Raw genomic sequence first — 15,763 nt, 5'->3', positions numbered from 1 at the left:
CATTTCAAAGAGAGTTAGCTTGCAAACAACATGGACTCTAGCAGAAGACAGGACAGATCAAAACTGATTATCAGAATTATAATGAAACTTTCTAGACTTTAACAGGAAAAAAAAAACACACAACCCTAACATTGGAGATACGTAAGGCTTGCCACATTTTGGATTCCAGGACATACTTTGGTCAAAGTCTTAAATCTTATATTAAACTTGTAATTCGGTGTGCTTTTAATCAAGCAGTGGCATGGAAACAGTATATTAGCTTGTTGAGATTCACAATAAAAACTGTGTTGAGATTTTGATTGGATTTGAATTATATCCGTTGGTTAATATGAGAAAATTGGTATCTTATAATATTGAGGTGTCTAGTGTATGAATGTGGTCTATTTCTCCATTTATTTGGTCTGGCTTAAATGTTTTTGAATTGCTTTATAATTTTCTGTACACATCTCTTTTTAGATATATTCTTAGGTGTCTTTTACTTTCTGCTGCTGTTATAAATGTGTGTATGTTTCTGAATGATGTTTTCTTTTTGTTGCTATCCTTTAAAATGTATGTGGAAGGGTGGAAAGCCAAGACAAGATGTTTCTAAATAGGAATAACACAGTGGGACTTAGCCTACCAGATATCAAAATGTAGAATTCTTCAAATGGTAATTAATAGTAAATTAAGACAGTGTTTGTCTCAGGGAGAGATGTGTTAAAACAGTAGGACAGAAAGATTACTTAGAAACTGGTACACAGATTTATGGAACCATGATAAGTGACAAAGGTGGCATTGCAGATGGGGGAAGGGGATGTAGAGAGACTATCATGAGTTAAATATCTGTGTGTATTAACGATATAGTTTCCATATGAAATTAGACCCCTGTTCTATACAGTATACAAAAATCATTTCTACATAGATGAAGGTGTGAAAAGCTTTTAGGGCATATGGGAAATATATTATGTCCCTAGAATAGGGAAGAATTTACTGTCAAGACACAGAAAGAACTATCCATGAAAGTAAAGATTAATAAATTTGAGTATATTAAAATCAAGTGCTGTGTTCAACAAAAAAAGGACTTGAAAATATAAGCCACATACTGGGAGAAGATGCTTGCTACCCACAGAACCAATAAAGCTTTAATATACAGAATTTATCGGTAAGAAAAAGACAATAGGAAAATGGGCAAAACAGCGTGAATAGCCGTTTCATAGAAGAAATACATAAGGCTTATAAATTTATGAAAAGATGCTTGACCTTCGTAGTAATTAGGGAAATACAAATTAATATCATTGAGATTACCAAAATTAAGAGATTTGCCAGTATCATGTATTGGAGAGGATGTGAATCAACAGGAACTCTTGTACACCACTGAAAGAACATAAGTTGGTCCAGCCACTTTGAAAAACAATTTAACTGTTATAAAGTTGAATTTTGCATACTTTCTGACTCAACATTTCTTTCTTTCTCTCCCTTCCTTCCTTCCTTCCTTCCTCCCTTCCTTCCTTCCTCCATCCCTCCTTCCTTCTTTCCTTCCTCCATGCTCAGCATGGAGCCCAACGCAGGGCCCGATTTCATGACCCTAAGATCAAGACCTGAGCTGAGATCAGGAGTCAGACCTTTAATGGACTGAGCCACCCGGGTCCACTGACTCAGCATTTCTAATCCTAGTTATACACCCTGGAAAAATGTAAACATATGCACTAGAAGATGTATACGAGAATATTCACACCAGCACGATTCATAATGGCAAGAAGAAACTTAGAAATAACCCAAATGTCTTTGGACAAAAAATGGAAAATGAAGTTGTGGTATATTGACATAAAATATTGCACACCATTAAAAACAAATCAACTACTGCTATTACGTACATTGGTTGCTTTCAGCGTAGTCAGGCTAGTTTTACAATGATCAGGGTCAAAAAGTAAATAATAAAACAACATTTACTCATTGGTTAAAAAAAAAAAAAAAAACAACTTACTGAATTCCTGTTATGTGCCAGACAGCATTTTGGGTGCTAAGGATTTAGTAGTGAAGAAGGTAGACAAATTTCCTGTCCTCATGAAACTTACATTTTAGTTTAGAGGGGGACAGATAAATAAGTAAGCAAAGCAGTATGTAATTAATATAATTCATAAAAGCTGTGGAAAAAGATAAAGCAAGATAAGAGGACAGCATATAATTTGATGGGGTGTGTGTGTATGCTTCTGCAGATGAAGGAAGGGTTTTTTGAAAATGTAACATTTGAAAGGAGTTGAATGTCCTATGGGAGAGAGTGTTACCACTTTCTGGGGGGAAAGTAGGAATGAGCCTGGCATTTATAACGAAGACCAAGAAGGCAAATGAGTCTGTTACGGAATGAGCCAGGACTAGGGGAAGAGGGCAGGAGAGGAGTTCAAGGGGGTAGACAAAATTCATATCATGTAGGGTCTTACAGTTTTAGTAATAAGTTTAGGATCTTAAAAAATATGAAAAAGTCATCGGAGAATTTGGGGTAGAATGATATATCAAATCTGACTTATGTTTAGGGTCTGAAGAACTGATTGTTGGGGGCAGAGGTGGGGGGGCCCAGTTAGGAAGGTTTTGTTGAAGTGTAAACATTAGATGATGGTAGGGTAGACCAGAGGGGACCGCAACAAATACACAAGGAAGTGGCTAGTTTGATGATATATTTGGGGGGTATAATTGAAACGACTCAGTGTTAGATGAAATATATCTTATGGGAGAGAAATAAATCAATAAAGACTTCTAGCTTTCTCCTGGGAGCAGCTAGTTGGACAGTAATGCCATTTACTCACCTGAGGAATACTGAAGTATAAGCAGGTTAGGCCATAAGATTAAGAGTTTGTTCTTAGACCCCTTGAATTTGAGATACCTGTGAGACACCCAAGTACGTGAGAGTGAAGCCCTTAGAAGGGAGATCTGGAGTTCAAGGGAGTAGAAATATGAGATTCATCAGCATACAGATGGCATTCAAAACCTTGGAGTCCAAAGAGGCCACTGATGGGGTAAGTGAAGATAGAGGAGCTAGGAAAGGAGACTACTGAGAAGTGGATTGGGGGGGAAGGGGGAAGTTCCAGGAGACGTGGTGTCTGCGAACTCAAAAGAAGAAAATGTGTCAGTAGACATATAATATAATGGAAAAATATAAAAATATATTTGCAATAGAAATTACAGATATCCGGTTAATATATCACAAATGAATTAGTAAAAAGACAGACTTGCGTTAAAGAAATGCAAAAATGATATGAATAGGCAGTTCACTGAAGGGTGAGTCCTAATGGCCAGTACACCTATGAAAAGATGCTTAACCTCATCATTAAATAGGGAAATGCAAACTTAAAAGAGCAATAATACCTAATGCTGTCAAAGATCGGAAGGGAGGTCATTTTCATACCTTAGTGGAAATGTGAGTTATTACATCCTTTTTTGAAAGCAGCCTGGCAATATCTATTAAAATGAAAAATATCTCTAATTTATGATCCAACAATTTCACTCCTAGAAATCTGTCTCCTGGAAGTAGAAGCAGCAGTGCATGAAAATCTAAGTGTGTTTACTGTTGCCTCTTCAAAGGGCAGAAACACTGAAAACAGGGCAAATGCCCATCCCTCAGGGAAAAGTTGAATAATTTTCGGTTATCCAGTCATTGGATTATTATGCAACCGGTTGAAGTCAAGGACCTTTCATGATGCAGACAATTTTACAAAATATGATTCCCTATGTGTACCCTTGTGAAACACAGTCGTCTCCCTCTTTCCAGAAAACTTCTGCCTGTGTATACAACATTTGTATATATACGAAGGTGGAGAAAGCATAGTTCTACAAAATGCTTGTCTGGGGATAAGTAAATCTGAGGGAGGTTGTGGAGGTAAGGCTCTACTCATTCATTCACTCAGTAAACACACATCTCTATTTAAAAGAAAAAGGATCCCCAGGATAAAACAGCTTCTGTGATATATCCCATTTATGTAAACTACATGTGCCTATATATAAAGACGTGAAAAGATAGTCACCAAAATTATAATCCTGAAGTATAATTAACTTTTTAAAATAAAATGCTAAATTGGGGTGTACTTGTCACCACTTTTTTCTCAGTTCAACGCTGGTTCAAATGGAGAATCTTGATATTGACCAGATAAATTCCATTTTCAAGAGAATAATTTTAATTTTTTTTGTAAGAATAATTTTTAAATAAATTTACAGGATTAGTACCATTTTAATGCTCTTCATTAACTTCTATTTCAACATTCATTTTCCTCTTGTTTTCTTAGCTTTCAGTCTTTAACTAGCAGTTTGTTTTGGGTATGAACTAAGAAAAAAATTAGAACAGATTAGTGGTCAAACCCACAAGTAACTAGCTGTGTTCAACTGAGTGAAAACCTCACTGAATATCTAAATCATGAACGCAGTTATCTAATATTTACTGCACGTATTTGTTCAGTAGGTATAAAGAGACTCATATACTGTTCAGTTTTATAGACAAAATATCTAAATTATGATATTTATTGATTTTTTTAACATTAGATATTATATACTTTTTTAAAAAATTTGATTATAGTTCACATGCAACGTTACGTTAGTTTCAGGTGCACAACATCGTAGTTTGACAACTCTGTACCTGATGTGGGGCTCAGCACGAGTGCAGCTGCCACCTGTCACCATGTAGCTCTATTACAGTGCCGCTGACTTTATTCTCTGTGCTATCCTTTTTATTCCTGTGACTTACTCATCCCATAACCAGAAGCCTGGACCTCCTACTCCCCTTCACCCATTCTACCCGTCCCCTCACTCCCTTCCCTCTGGCAAGCGTAAGTTTGTCCTCTGTATTAGTCTGATTCTGCGGTTTATTCATTTGTTTTTAAGATTCCACATATAAGTGAAATCATACAGTATTTGTTTTTCTCTGACTTACTTTACTTAGCGTAATACCCTGTAGTCTATCCATGTTGTCACAAGTGGCAAGATCTCATTCTTCTGATGGCTGAGTAATATTCCATTGTGCCTGTATACTGTCTCTTCATGCATTCATCTATCAGAAGACACTCGAGTTGCTTCCATACCTTGGCTATTGTAAGTTATGCTGCAGTAAACACAGGGGTGCATATATCTTTTCAAATTAGTGCTCTCATTTTCTATGGGTAAATAACCAGCAGTGGAATTACTGGATCATATGGTAGTTCTATTTTTAATTTTTTGGGGAACCTTCATACTGTTTTCAACAGTGGCTGCACCAGTTTGCATTCTCACTAACAGTGAACAAGAGTTCCTCTTCCTTCACATCTTTGCTAATACTTGTTATGTCTTATCTTTTTGGATTCTGGCCATTCTGACAGGTGTTAAGTATATTTATTGATTTTTAAATTGAAATTAATGTGGACATCATGACTGTCATTAATTATGTGAACTTCTCAGAGCACCATGGGAACCTTGGGTTGGGAAACTACCATTTACAGAATGTTGGCTCTAGCCTGGCTCATTTTCTCTTAAGTCTTATCTCATGCATTACTTAGTATTCATCCTGACAGGTCTCCCACCTTTGCTCTTTCTCTCTATGATTTAACTGTTGTGTTTTCTTTCTTCATTTTACTTATTTGAAGCTTTGTTTTGCCTCTACTCTGTGTTCAAAGCCATTTTGTGATGCTAGCATTGTTCCTGTCTCTTTGGATAAGGTCCTGTAGCTCTTCTGGTTACTCTCTGCTAATGAAAAGCCCCCAAATCAGTTCTAGTCACAAAAGCAAACCAAGTTCAGTAGTTAATATGATCAATTCTGTGTAATACTTTAAAAGTTCAAACTTTATTTAAAGCCAAATTTCACCCTTTCAAAGAAGCTTGTAACTCCTGAAGTAGGTTGGCCTACTACAGTGGGAAGGAGGAAAGGTCAACTAATTTTTCTGACTTTACCTAACATACTGACTACTCTTCCAGCATTCTTCAACCCTCTAGGGATGAAGTGGGGTAGAAGGTGGCAGGAAAGTTCTTACTGGACTGTAATTGTTGTGACCTGGTGTTGATGCTATCTGGACTGGGCGGCTGTTCAGAGCTGATAGTTTTGCTTATGAACTCTTTTGTAGTTTCTTCAGAGGCACCCAGTATTAATTATCTTTAGCCACATAACATATCTCTCCAAAACTTAGTGGCTTAAAACAACACATGTTGGTTATCTCACAATTGCTATGGATCAAGAATCTAGGCATGGCTTACCTAGATCCCCTACCTTTGTGTCTCTCACAAGATCAGAGTCATCTTAAGGCTTGACTAGGGGTAGATTTGCTTCCAAACTCACTCCAGTAGTTGTTGGCAGGATTCAATTCCTCATGCGCTAATGGCCTAATGGCCTCATTTCTTCATGAGCTATTGGCTAGAGCCTTTCCTCGGTACCTTGCCACATAGGCTTCTCCATAGAGCAACTCACAGTATGACAGCAGGCTTCATTAGAGCAAGAGGGGAAGAGTCAAGAAGATGGAAGTTGACAGTCTTTTGTAACCCAATTTCGGAAGTTACCCCATCACTTTTGGCATATTCCATTCATTGGAAGAAAGTAACTAGATCTGGCACATACTCAAAAAGAGGAATACACAGGCCATGAACACCAGGAAATAAAGATCACTGGGAGCCACTTTAGAAGCAGCCTACCAACCCACCACCATTATTTCTGGGATTATCTCATTTTCACTTTTTTTGATTTGGGCAATTGTATCTCTCTTCTGAGTAGTCACTTATAACTCCTTCCTCCTTGGACATCTCCTTGGCCATCTATCTGCTTGGTCCCTTCACCTCCAGGTGGCCCTCTTGAACAAGATTTAAGACACACACCCCCATACTATCAATCTTTAGCTAATGGTTCATGGAAAACTTGCATCCTCTACCATGAGAAAATTTGGGAGTACAAGCCAATCCCAGTGTAATCATCACCCATTTCAGTCTGCCACCAGAGCAATTAGCAGAAAATCTGTACTCTTTCTCAAGATTTCTCAGTCTTGAGTCAATCACTGGTCTTCTGTGACTCTCTAGCTCTAGAAGACATGTCATAAGCTCTCCTACGTGATCTTGGAGGGCCTTTTATCAACTGTCTTTACCTCCAACTTTTTTTTTCTTTTGCTAGAGCTAAAGTTTACAAGAAGGTTTTTTTTTGTTTGTTCGTTTTTGTTTTCTCAGATTATTTGGGAGTGAGAGAGCACGAGCACGGGGTAGGACAGAAGCATACTTCCTGAGCAGGGGCCCTGATGCGGGGCTCAGTCCCAGGACTCTGAGATCATGACCTGAGCCAAAGGCTCAGCTGACTTAACCATCCAGGTGCCCCTACAAGGAGTTTTGACCACATTCTTGGATCTGTAGCTGAAACTGACAGTCCAGTAGTTCCATATTGACATCCTGTTTCATCTGCTGTTTGATTTCTTCCTAATCCTTTGAAGGCATTTGCTTTGGGTGGTTGCCTACAGTCATTGTAACAAGAAAAATTATTACCAATTTATTAAATCAAACAGTGGAACATAATAGAGAAGAGATGGGAGAAAGATTAATAATGAGAAAGGGAAGGTTAGAAGATCGGGGAAAGCACTAAATACCTTATTTGGTTTCAGATTAGAATAAACAGGTAAATATTGTCTTAATGTTATTGTGTAATTACTATTGTTTTAATAGTGTTCTTGAAATATTTGAGGTACTTGTAGAATTAAAATTGAGATATTTGAGTTTAATTCATAGAAAAAAGGTAAACACAAAGAGAGAAAAGAGGCATAAAAAGCCAAACATTATACTAGAAGCATAAATGTTCTCCATTTAGACCCATAAATAAAATTCAACAATATAGTGTTTGTAAGAGACTGACCTAACACAAAAGAGTGGGAGGTAAAAATTACTCCCAAATTGGAAAGATCTATTTATCAGACCTGAATAAAACAGAGAGATGACAGTAATTTATATCAGACAAATTAGAATTTAAGGGGGGGAAAAAGCAGACAGTGCATGTCATTTTATATTGACAGCATATAAAGGCCAATGAAATTGACAACAAAAATAAAAGATGTACCCAAATTGGCACAAGTCTTGTGAATTAGACTCACAAGTATCCAAATTTGGTTATAATGATAATCTTTCTTTCTTTAAGTTTTTTGATGGGGGAACAGGGTTTGGAAGACCTGGGTGAAGCAATAAATTCTCTTTCTATTAAAATGTACTACATAAAATTTTGTGTATAATTAAGGAAGTTTCACTGGTGGAGGACCAGCTAAGAATCCTTGCTGGGAAAATGGGAAAGGCAAGTCTAACGTTCTGCAAATATAGTTTCCTAGGAATTCAAACCAGGTTTGGAACTGGAGGCTCGTGCCAGACCCCCTTTGCAGTGGGAAAAGATGCTCTTTCTATCCAATCAGATAAGGTTCTCATAGGTTTAAAGAAGTCATCCTCAGCTGACATAGATAGAAGAGTCTGAGAAGTTGAATTGTCCAGCCATTCTTTACCTAATAAAAATTCCATTCTGCAAGTTTTTTTTTTTTAATTGGGTTTTCTGGGGCAAGCCCTAAGCATTTATACTTTTATTGATTCACTTTTAAAAAATAATGTTTTGGTTTGTTTTTAATTTCAGGAGAAATGTAGTTTTGTAACACTACCATTCCTCCTACTCTGATGTAACCAGCATTGATAGTTGGCAATATAACCTTCCTAACATTTTCTTATGCTTATGTAAGCGTTTATAGATATGGATATATACACACTCATAATTTGATGCCGTTAACATTTTCTAATCTGCAACTTGCTCTTTTCACTTGTCCTTGATAATACTGCTAGCTTTCCAAGTCAATAGATCTTGGCTATGGATATGCCTAGTATGGCTGCAGCATAATTTAGTTAATCATTTCTACACTGATGGCCCATTAGTTGTTTCTTCTTTTGGCAGGAGAACTTCGGTGAACATCTTGGTTTGTTTATCTTTACATGCTCATGCTCTTCTATAGAATAGATTGGTTCCTAGAAGTAGGATTGTTAGGCATGTGGTATGTATGTTTTTAATTTTATAATATATGAAATCTTATCCACTTCATAAATGTTTGTAGCAATTTATCTTTCGTTTATGTAATCGTTTATGTGGGTGGTGATTTCCCTACACTTACAGTCAAGCGCATTTCTAGCTTAAGAAGATAATTCATTAAAACCACAAAAGTGATACAAAGGAAATATGAGAAAAATTTTTTTGTAGTCTTGGAATAGGAAACGACTTTTAAGCAAGATATAAACTCATAAGCTTAAAATAAAAAGATTAATAGCTTTTACTATATAAAAATTAAGAATTTTTGCTGGCCAAAAAAAATGTTGCAGATGAAATCAAGACATGATAAATGGGTAAAAAACACTTGTAGCGAATGATAGAAAAAGGGGCTGAAATACAGATATACACAAAATGGGCTTTTACAGATCAGTAACAAAAGACCAACAACACAGTAGAAACATGAGTATTGGATGTGAAAAAGCAGCTTATAGAAAACATAATACAAATATCTCAACATAGGAAAAGATGGTCAACATCATCGATAATTAAGAAAGTGCAAATTAAAACAAAACACCATTTTTCACATAGCAAATTGAGGTAAGATATATTGCTAATCCCCATTATTAGTGAAGATACAGGAATGTGGATCTCACATGTTATAGGTGGAAGTGTAATTGGTACAGTCTCGACATTTGGTGGTTTTAAAAAAATTCTTTTTGAATTGTTTTTAGCTAAAGTATTTTATGTACATAGTTTTACAAATCAACCTTTGCTTATAATGAAGTACAACAGTCTCCTTTCTCATCTTAATTTATTGACTAGACAGTGTTGACTTTCTGTCTAAAGAGACAAGAGTATAACCAACTTGCTCTACTACCCTCCTATTCTCACCTAGTTTTACCAAAGTATTCGTACCAAAGTATGAAAACTTTGAAAATACAGAAAAGTTAAAATATAAAGCGAACATTGTATACCCACCACCTGGATTCTACAATTAACATTTTGCTAGGTTTGTTTTATCACACTTCTGTCCTTCTAACAATCTCTATCCACCCATCAATCCACTTTATTTTTTATGTATTTTAAATTAATTTGCATAGAATTTCATCCTATACACTTCAGCATGCATGTAATTAACTGGAATTTAACATTTATTTACATTCTTGAGGAAAGTTAATACACAGTGAATGCATAAATTTTACATGTTTCATATGATGAGTTGTGACATATTTATACACCTTTGTAACTCAAACCCTGTCAGTATATGTGTTATTACCATCACCCTAGAAAATTTTCTCATGCTTCCTCCCAATCACTTACCACCCCTAAGTCCCCCCAAAAGTTTAGATTTTTTTCACCATAAAGTAGCTTTTCCTTTTCTAGAACTTAATATAAATGGAATCATGCAGTATTCCACTATTACTCTTTTATGTAAGATTTCTATCATTTAGCATGTTTTTAAGATTCATCCATGTTATTGTATGATTATCACTACATCTTTTTTGTTGAATATTACTCCCTTGTATGAGTATACCACAGTTTGTTTAGCTACTCTCATGCTGATGAATGCCTGGGCTGTTTTCAGATTTGGGCTATTATGAATAAAGTTGCTGTTGTACATCCTTGTACAAATTTTTGTGTGGACATATGCTTTCATTTCTTTTGGGTCAGTGCATAGAGTATTTTGACAGTTTGGTATGTTAAAAGATAATCACACTAGATACCACTTTATACCGAATAGAATGGCGGAAATTAAAAAGGCTGGCCATACAAATATTGGTTAGGATGTAGAGGAACTGGAGCTCTCGTATATTGTTTGAAAGAACAATATGATTCAATAACCACTTTGGAAAATAGTCTGGCAGTTTCTTACAAAGTTAAACATTTACCTATGCTTTACCCTGTAATCATGTTCCTGGGTATTTATCCAAGAGAATTGAAAGCATATATATATATTTTTTAAGTGCAAGAATGTTTATAGCAGTTTCATTCACAACAGCCAAACCTGGAAACAAGACAAATGTCCATCAGTTCATCTATAGGTGAATGGGTATAGTGGAAGACTACTTGGCAGTATAAAAGGATAAACTACTTACATAATGTGAAATCATCTCAAAAACACATTGAATGGGTGCGTGGATGGTGCAGTTGGTTAAGCGGCCAACTCTTGGTTCTGGCTCAGGTCATGATCTCAGGGTCATGGGACAGAGCCCCGTGTTGGGCTCCAAGCTCAGTGTGGACTCCACTTGAGTTTCTCTCTCCCTCTCCCGCTTGTGCTCCCTCTGTCTCTTCTTCTCTCTCTCTAAAATAAATAGATAAATCTTTAAAACACACACACACACACACACACACACACACACACACATTAGGCGAAAGAGGCCAATAATCAAAGACTTCTTCCTTTTTTTTTTTTCTTTTAAATTCAGGAATAGGCAGAACTGATCTATGGTGACAGAAAGCAGAAAAGTAGTTGCCTTTGGTGGGTGTGAAATAACTGGTAGGGAGTATGAGGAAACTTTCTGAGATGACTTCAGTGTTATATACTGATTAGGTTCAGTTATATGGGTTTATGATGTATCATTCTTATTCATTTAAGATCAGTATATTTCACTATATATAAGTTTTTACTCAATAAAAGTGAAAATAAACCCTAAAAACAAGTGTATTTTATACCTCTTCAAAGTTAAACCCATGTGGACTGTTGCTTAGAAGACTGTGGGGACTGAGGGAGAGTTGAGGGTATATGCCAGATTTTTAGACATTTCAATTTAAACTGTGACTTTTGAAATTAAAAAAAAAAAAAAAAAGGACCTGGAGGTTTAAATGAAGATCTTCTATGACAATCATAAACCAAATCCCTTACTCTTTACAACCTGAGTTTTTCCAGTTGTCAGAGACTGGGCCTCCCTAAGGTATACCACGAGAATGAGGGATGAGTTAGTACCCAGCATATGCTCCTTCTCCAGAATCAGCAGTACTAACAAGGGACTGCAGTAAGTCATCTGGCCTGCCCCCTACAGAGCATCTACCACAAAGTTAAAAGCACTGCATTCTAAGTATATCTTGACCTCTCAAAATTATTTCTAATTCTTATAAAGATAAAATTGTCAAGGTTTCTGAAAGTTTTGTGGAGTAAAAAACAAAATGTTTTTATGAAATTGCCCTATCAACTAATAACTGATGGTTTTTATGTACTTAAAGATATTAGGGACTGGTTTTCTAGAGATTTTTTGAATTGTTATTTTGGAAACTACTTCCATGTAGTTATGCTTGTGATTCTTTGACAGAGTGTTATTTTCAAATATTAAGTTGATGAATAACCTGTTTATTAAGCCAAATTTAGTCACATTTTAAGAATTCTTTCCCCTTTATCTTGTGCACATTTCCTTTTTCCGTAATGTGCTTTCCTCTTCTTACCCTGCAGTAAATCTGCAGACTCATTTGTAGAACTCTTTATCTAAAGCCATTTTTATAACAGCATCACAAGGTGTTTTCCCTCTAATTTAATTCACTTTATACACTTGGACTGAAAATATCTCTGTATTGTTTTCAGTATTATTTTCAGCTAGCCCCCCAGATCTTTATTAGCATACTCAAAGAGACAAGTTTGCTTGTCATTCTTATTTTTTTTCTTAAGCCTGGAGACTCTTTTATACTATAACCTCAGCATAGTTTTTCTTAATAATCTGTTATTGAAAGTGTTTCATGATGTGCTTTCTCTTCTCCATCGTTATTGGGATCACTCGTTCTCTCCATGTGCGAGTGTAGGCTTCTTCAGGTCCTAAGTCAGTAAGGAAGCCTTGATCCTCAAGGAACATTCATTACGCACCCTCCATGTACCAGGCCCTGCTTTAGGCAGTCGGGCTACTGTGATGAAGAACATGTTTCCCCTGCGCAGAGATTATATTCTAATGTGAAGAGGCAAAAAAAATACTCAATGTCAGGAAAATGTTCAGAATAAAAATAAAGCAGAATAAGGAACTAGAGAATGACAGAGGAAGTGGTACTATTTTTTTTTAAAGATTTTATTTATTTGTCAGAGAGCACAAGCAGGGGGAGCGGCAGGCAGAGGGAGAAGCAGGCGTCCCACAGAGCAAGTAGCCCGATGCGGGACTTGATCCCAGGACCCTCAAAGGTAGATACTTAGCCAACTGAGTCACCCAGGTGTACAAAGAGTTGCTATTTTTAATTAGGTTGTAAGGCAGTCTCTCTGATAAGGTACTGTTTGAGCAGAGATTTGAACGAAGGGAATGGCCAAGGACATTTCTGAGAGAAACAGCATTGCTGAAGGAGGGAACTTGGGTATCTTTGCCTACCCTTCTCGTTCTTAGGACTCCTCCCCCTCCACTCCACCCTCACCTCCAACTGTGTGGACTACATTGAATGAAACCATGAAGCTACCACACATAAATCTGAGCCGCAGTGTGGAACCCCTTACTCCTAGTATCCTGACTAGACTCCCCTGATGTTGGAATACCCTCTATTCACCCTACTGCTGAGAGAGGGATTCCCACCAAATGGTTATAGGAATGCCTCAACACACATCACTGGACAGATGAGATCGACCACAGCTTATTAATTACATAAACTCACATCCAGAGGAAGAGGACACCACATGCCATATGGGCCATGTGGGGGTTGCACTGAGGAACAAGTGAGCAACCAGGGGCAGTGGGAGGTGGGCTTTGTAGTATCGAGAGTGGGGCTCCCACATAGGAGTGTGGTTGGCTTGTTTGAACAATTTGCTGGGCTGGCATTATTGAGCTTCAGGTCATACGCCATAATCTGAGCCAAATAATTTCTTTCCCAGGGAGTACTCTGATCTCAGCAGCATCACAAGAGTTCTCAGAGGAGGCGTCTGAGTAGCTCAGTCATTAGGCATCTGCCTTCAGCTCAGGTGGTGATCCCGGGGTCCTGGGATCAAGCCCCACATCAGGCTCCCTGTTCCATGGGGAGCCTGCTTCTCCCTCTCCCACTCCCACTGCTTGTGTTCCTTTTCTCGCGGTTTCTCTCTCTGTCAAATAAATAAATAAAATCTTAAAAAAAAAACCACAAGAGTTCTCAGAGAAGATGTGATCCCTTGATTAAGATAGGAACTGAGATATCTGAAAATAATGAATAATGACTTAAAGAAACAGTACGTTTTAAATTAACTAGAAGATAGTAACCCAGTTTTTTTTTTTTTAAGAACCGTAACTCTTTAGCAAGGAACTTTTGTTTGTTTAAAAACAAATTTAAGGATAGGACAGTCAGCATAAAGTCTAGGACATTAGTCTAGTGAAATAGGGCATCTCTGCTATTTATGTGGATTATTCTGAGAGTAAGGAATACCGTTACCACATCTTGTTAGGAACAGACGGGATAGTCCAAGACCCAGTTTGCTATTTTAACAGAGAAAACCAAATTCTGATTTTGTATTAATAAATACTTGACATTAATGGATTTATAAGCTCACCCTTTTTAATCTTAGCAATAAGTCATAAAAACTGAGCCAGCTATATCAAAAAGACAAAATAGCATGTGTTGGCAAGGATGTAGAAAAAAGAGAACACTCAGACCCTGTTGCGGGGATGTAAATTAGTGCAGTCACTATGGAAAACAGTAAGGACGTTCCTCAAAAAACTTAAAATAGGAATACTATACAATCCAGGAATTCCACTGCTGGGTATTTATCCAAAGAAAACGAAAATATCAATTTGTAGAGCTATTTGCATCCCTGTTTATTGTAGCATCATTTATAATAGTCAGGATACGGAAGTAACCCAGGTGTGTGTCGATAGGTGACTGGATAAAGAAGATGTGGTGTGTGTATAGAGCGGAATATTACTGATAAAAAAGGATGAAATCTTGCCATTTGTGACAATATGGATAGATCCGGAGGGTTTTATAAGTGAAATAAGTCAGACAGAGAAAGACAAATACCATATGATTTCACTTGTGTGTGAAATCTAAAAACAAATGAACGAACAAAACCCAGAAACTTATAAAATTGAAAATCAAAACAAAGACTCATAGATAGAGGAAACTGTTGGTTATGAGAGTAGGGAGGAGTTGGAGATGGGCTGGACAAAATAGGTGAAGAGGATTGAGAGGTACAAACTTGGTGACAAGTCATGGGATGTAAAGTACCAGGTGTAGAGTCGCTAATATCGTGGTCACTTTGTATGGTGACGGATGATGACTTACTGTGGGCATCGTTTCATAATATATAACAATGTGGAATGGATATGATGTACACGTGAAAGTAATATTGTATGTCCGTTTTAATTCAATTAAACTGAACCAGCTTTGGCAACATTTTAGTATTTCATTGCATATTTTTAGACTGTGGTTATATAGTCCAAAGCAAGTAAACTTTCCTTTCCACAAACCTGCAGCTTTCAATATTCATTGAATATTGGGTTTTATCCTTCTTAATCTTCCCCCACATGCCGGAACAACCCAGATACTTGACTTCAAGTACAAAACTAATCTTTTCCCCCTAATAAGCAAAAACACATCCCATTACCTTGCCTATGTGGTTATACTTCTGTGTCACTGTTCTTAGTGTAGTCTCAGTCCCCTTATTTATAATTTTTTTTAAGATTTTATTTATTTATTTGAGAAAGAAGGCATAAGCAGGGGGAGCAGCAGAGGGAGAGGGACAAGTAGGTTCCTGCTGAGCAGAGAGCCCGACATGGGGCTCGATCCCAGAACACTGGGATCATGACCGGAGCCAAAGGCAGACATTTAACCGACTGAGCCACCCAGGCGCCCCCCCCACCACCTTTTTTTATAATTTAACCAAAGTAACTA

The 15,763-nt window shown here is 37.0% G+C and overlaps 2 protein-coding genes across 5 annotated transcripts in view; one reads left to right on the top strand and one right to left on the bottom strand.

The window, feature by feature from the left end:
- The window catches only part of HDGFL3 (HDGF like 3), a 78,279-nt gene that overhangs the window by 27,986 nt on the left and 34,530 nt on the right, over positions 1-15,763 (top strand). The gene's annotated exons all lie outside the window — the stretch shown is intronic.
- Positions 9,225-15,763, bottom strand: part of TM6SF1 (transmembrane 6 superfamily member 1) — an 83,376-nt gene continuing 76,837 nt past the window's right edge. For all 3 annotated transcript variants that reach the window (XM_057303820.1, XM_057303821.1, XM_057303819.1), the window contains one exon: positions 9,225-11,270. In XM_057303820.1, coding sequence (XP_057159803.1) covers positions 11,152-11,270 — 119 coding nt within the window. In that variant the 3' untranslated portion in view covers positions 9,225-11,151. The remainder of the gene's footprint in view (positions 11,271-15,763) is intronic.

Source organism: Ursus arctos, unplaced genomic scaffold (assembly GCF_023065955.2).
Source record: "Ursus arctos isolate Adak ecotype North America unplaced genomic scaffold, UrsArc2.0 scaffold_28, whole genome shotgun sequence".
NCBI classification, from domain to species: domain Eukaryota; kingdom Metazoa; phylum Chordata; class Mammalia; order Carnivora; family Ursidae; genus Ursus; species Ursus arctos.
Note: the sequence above shows the minus strand (reverse complement) of the source record. Positions and strands in the feature narration are given on the sequence as shown.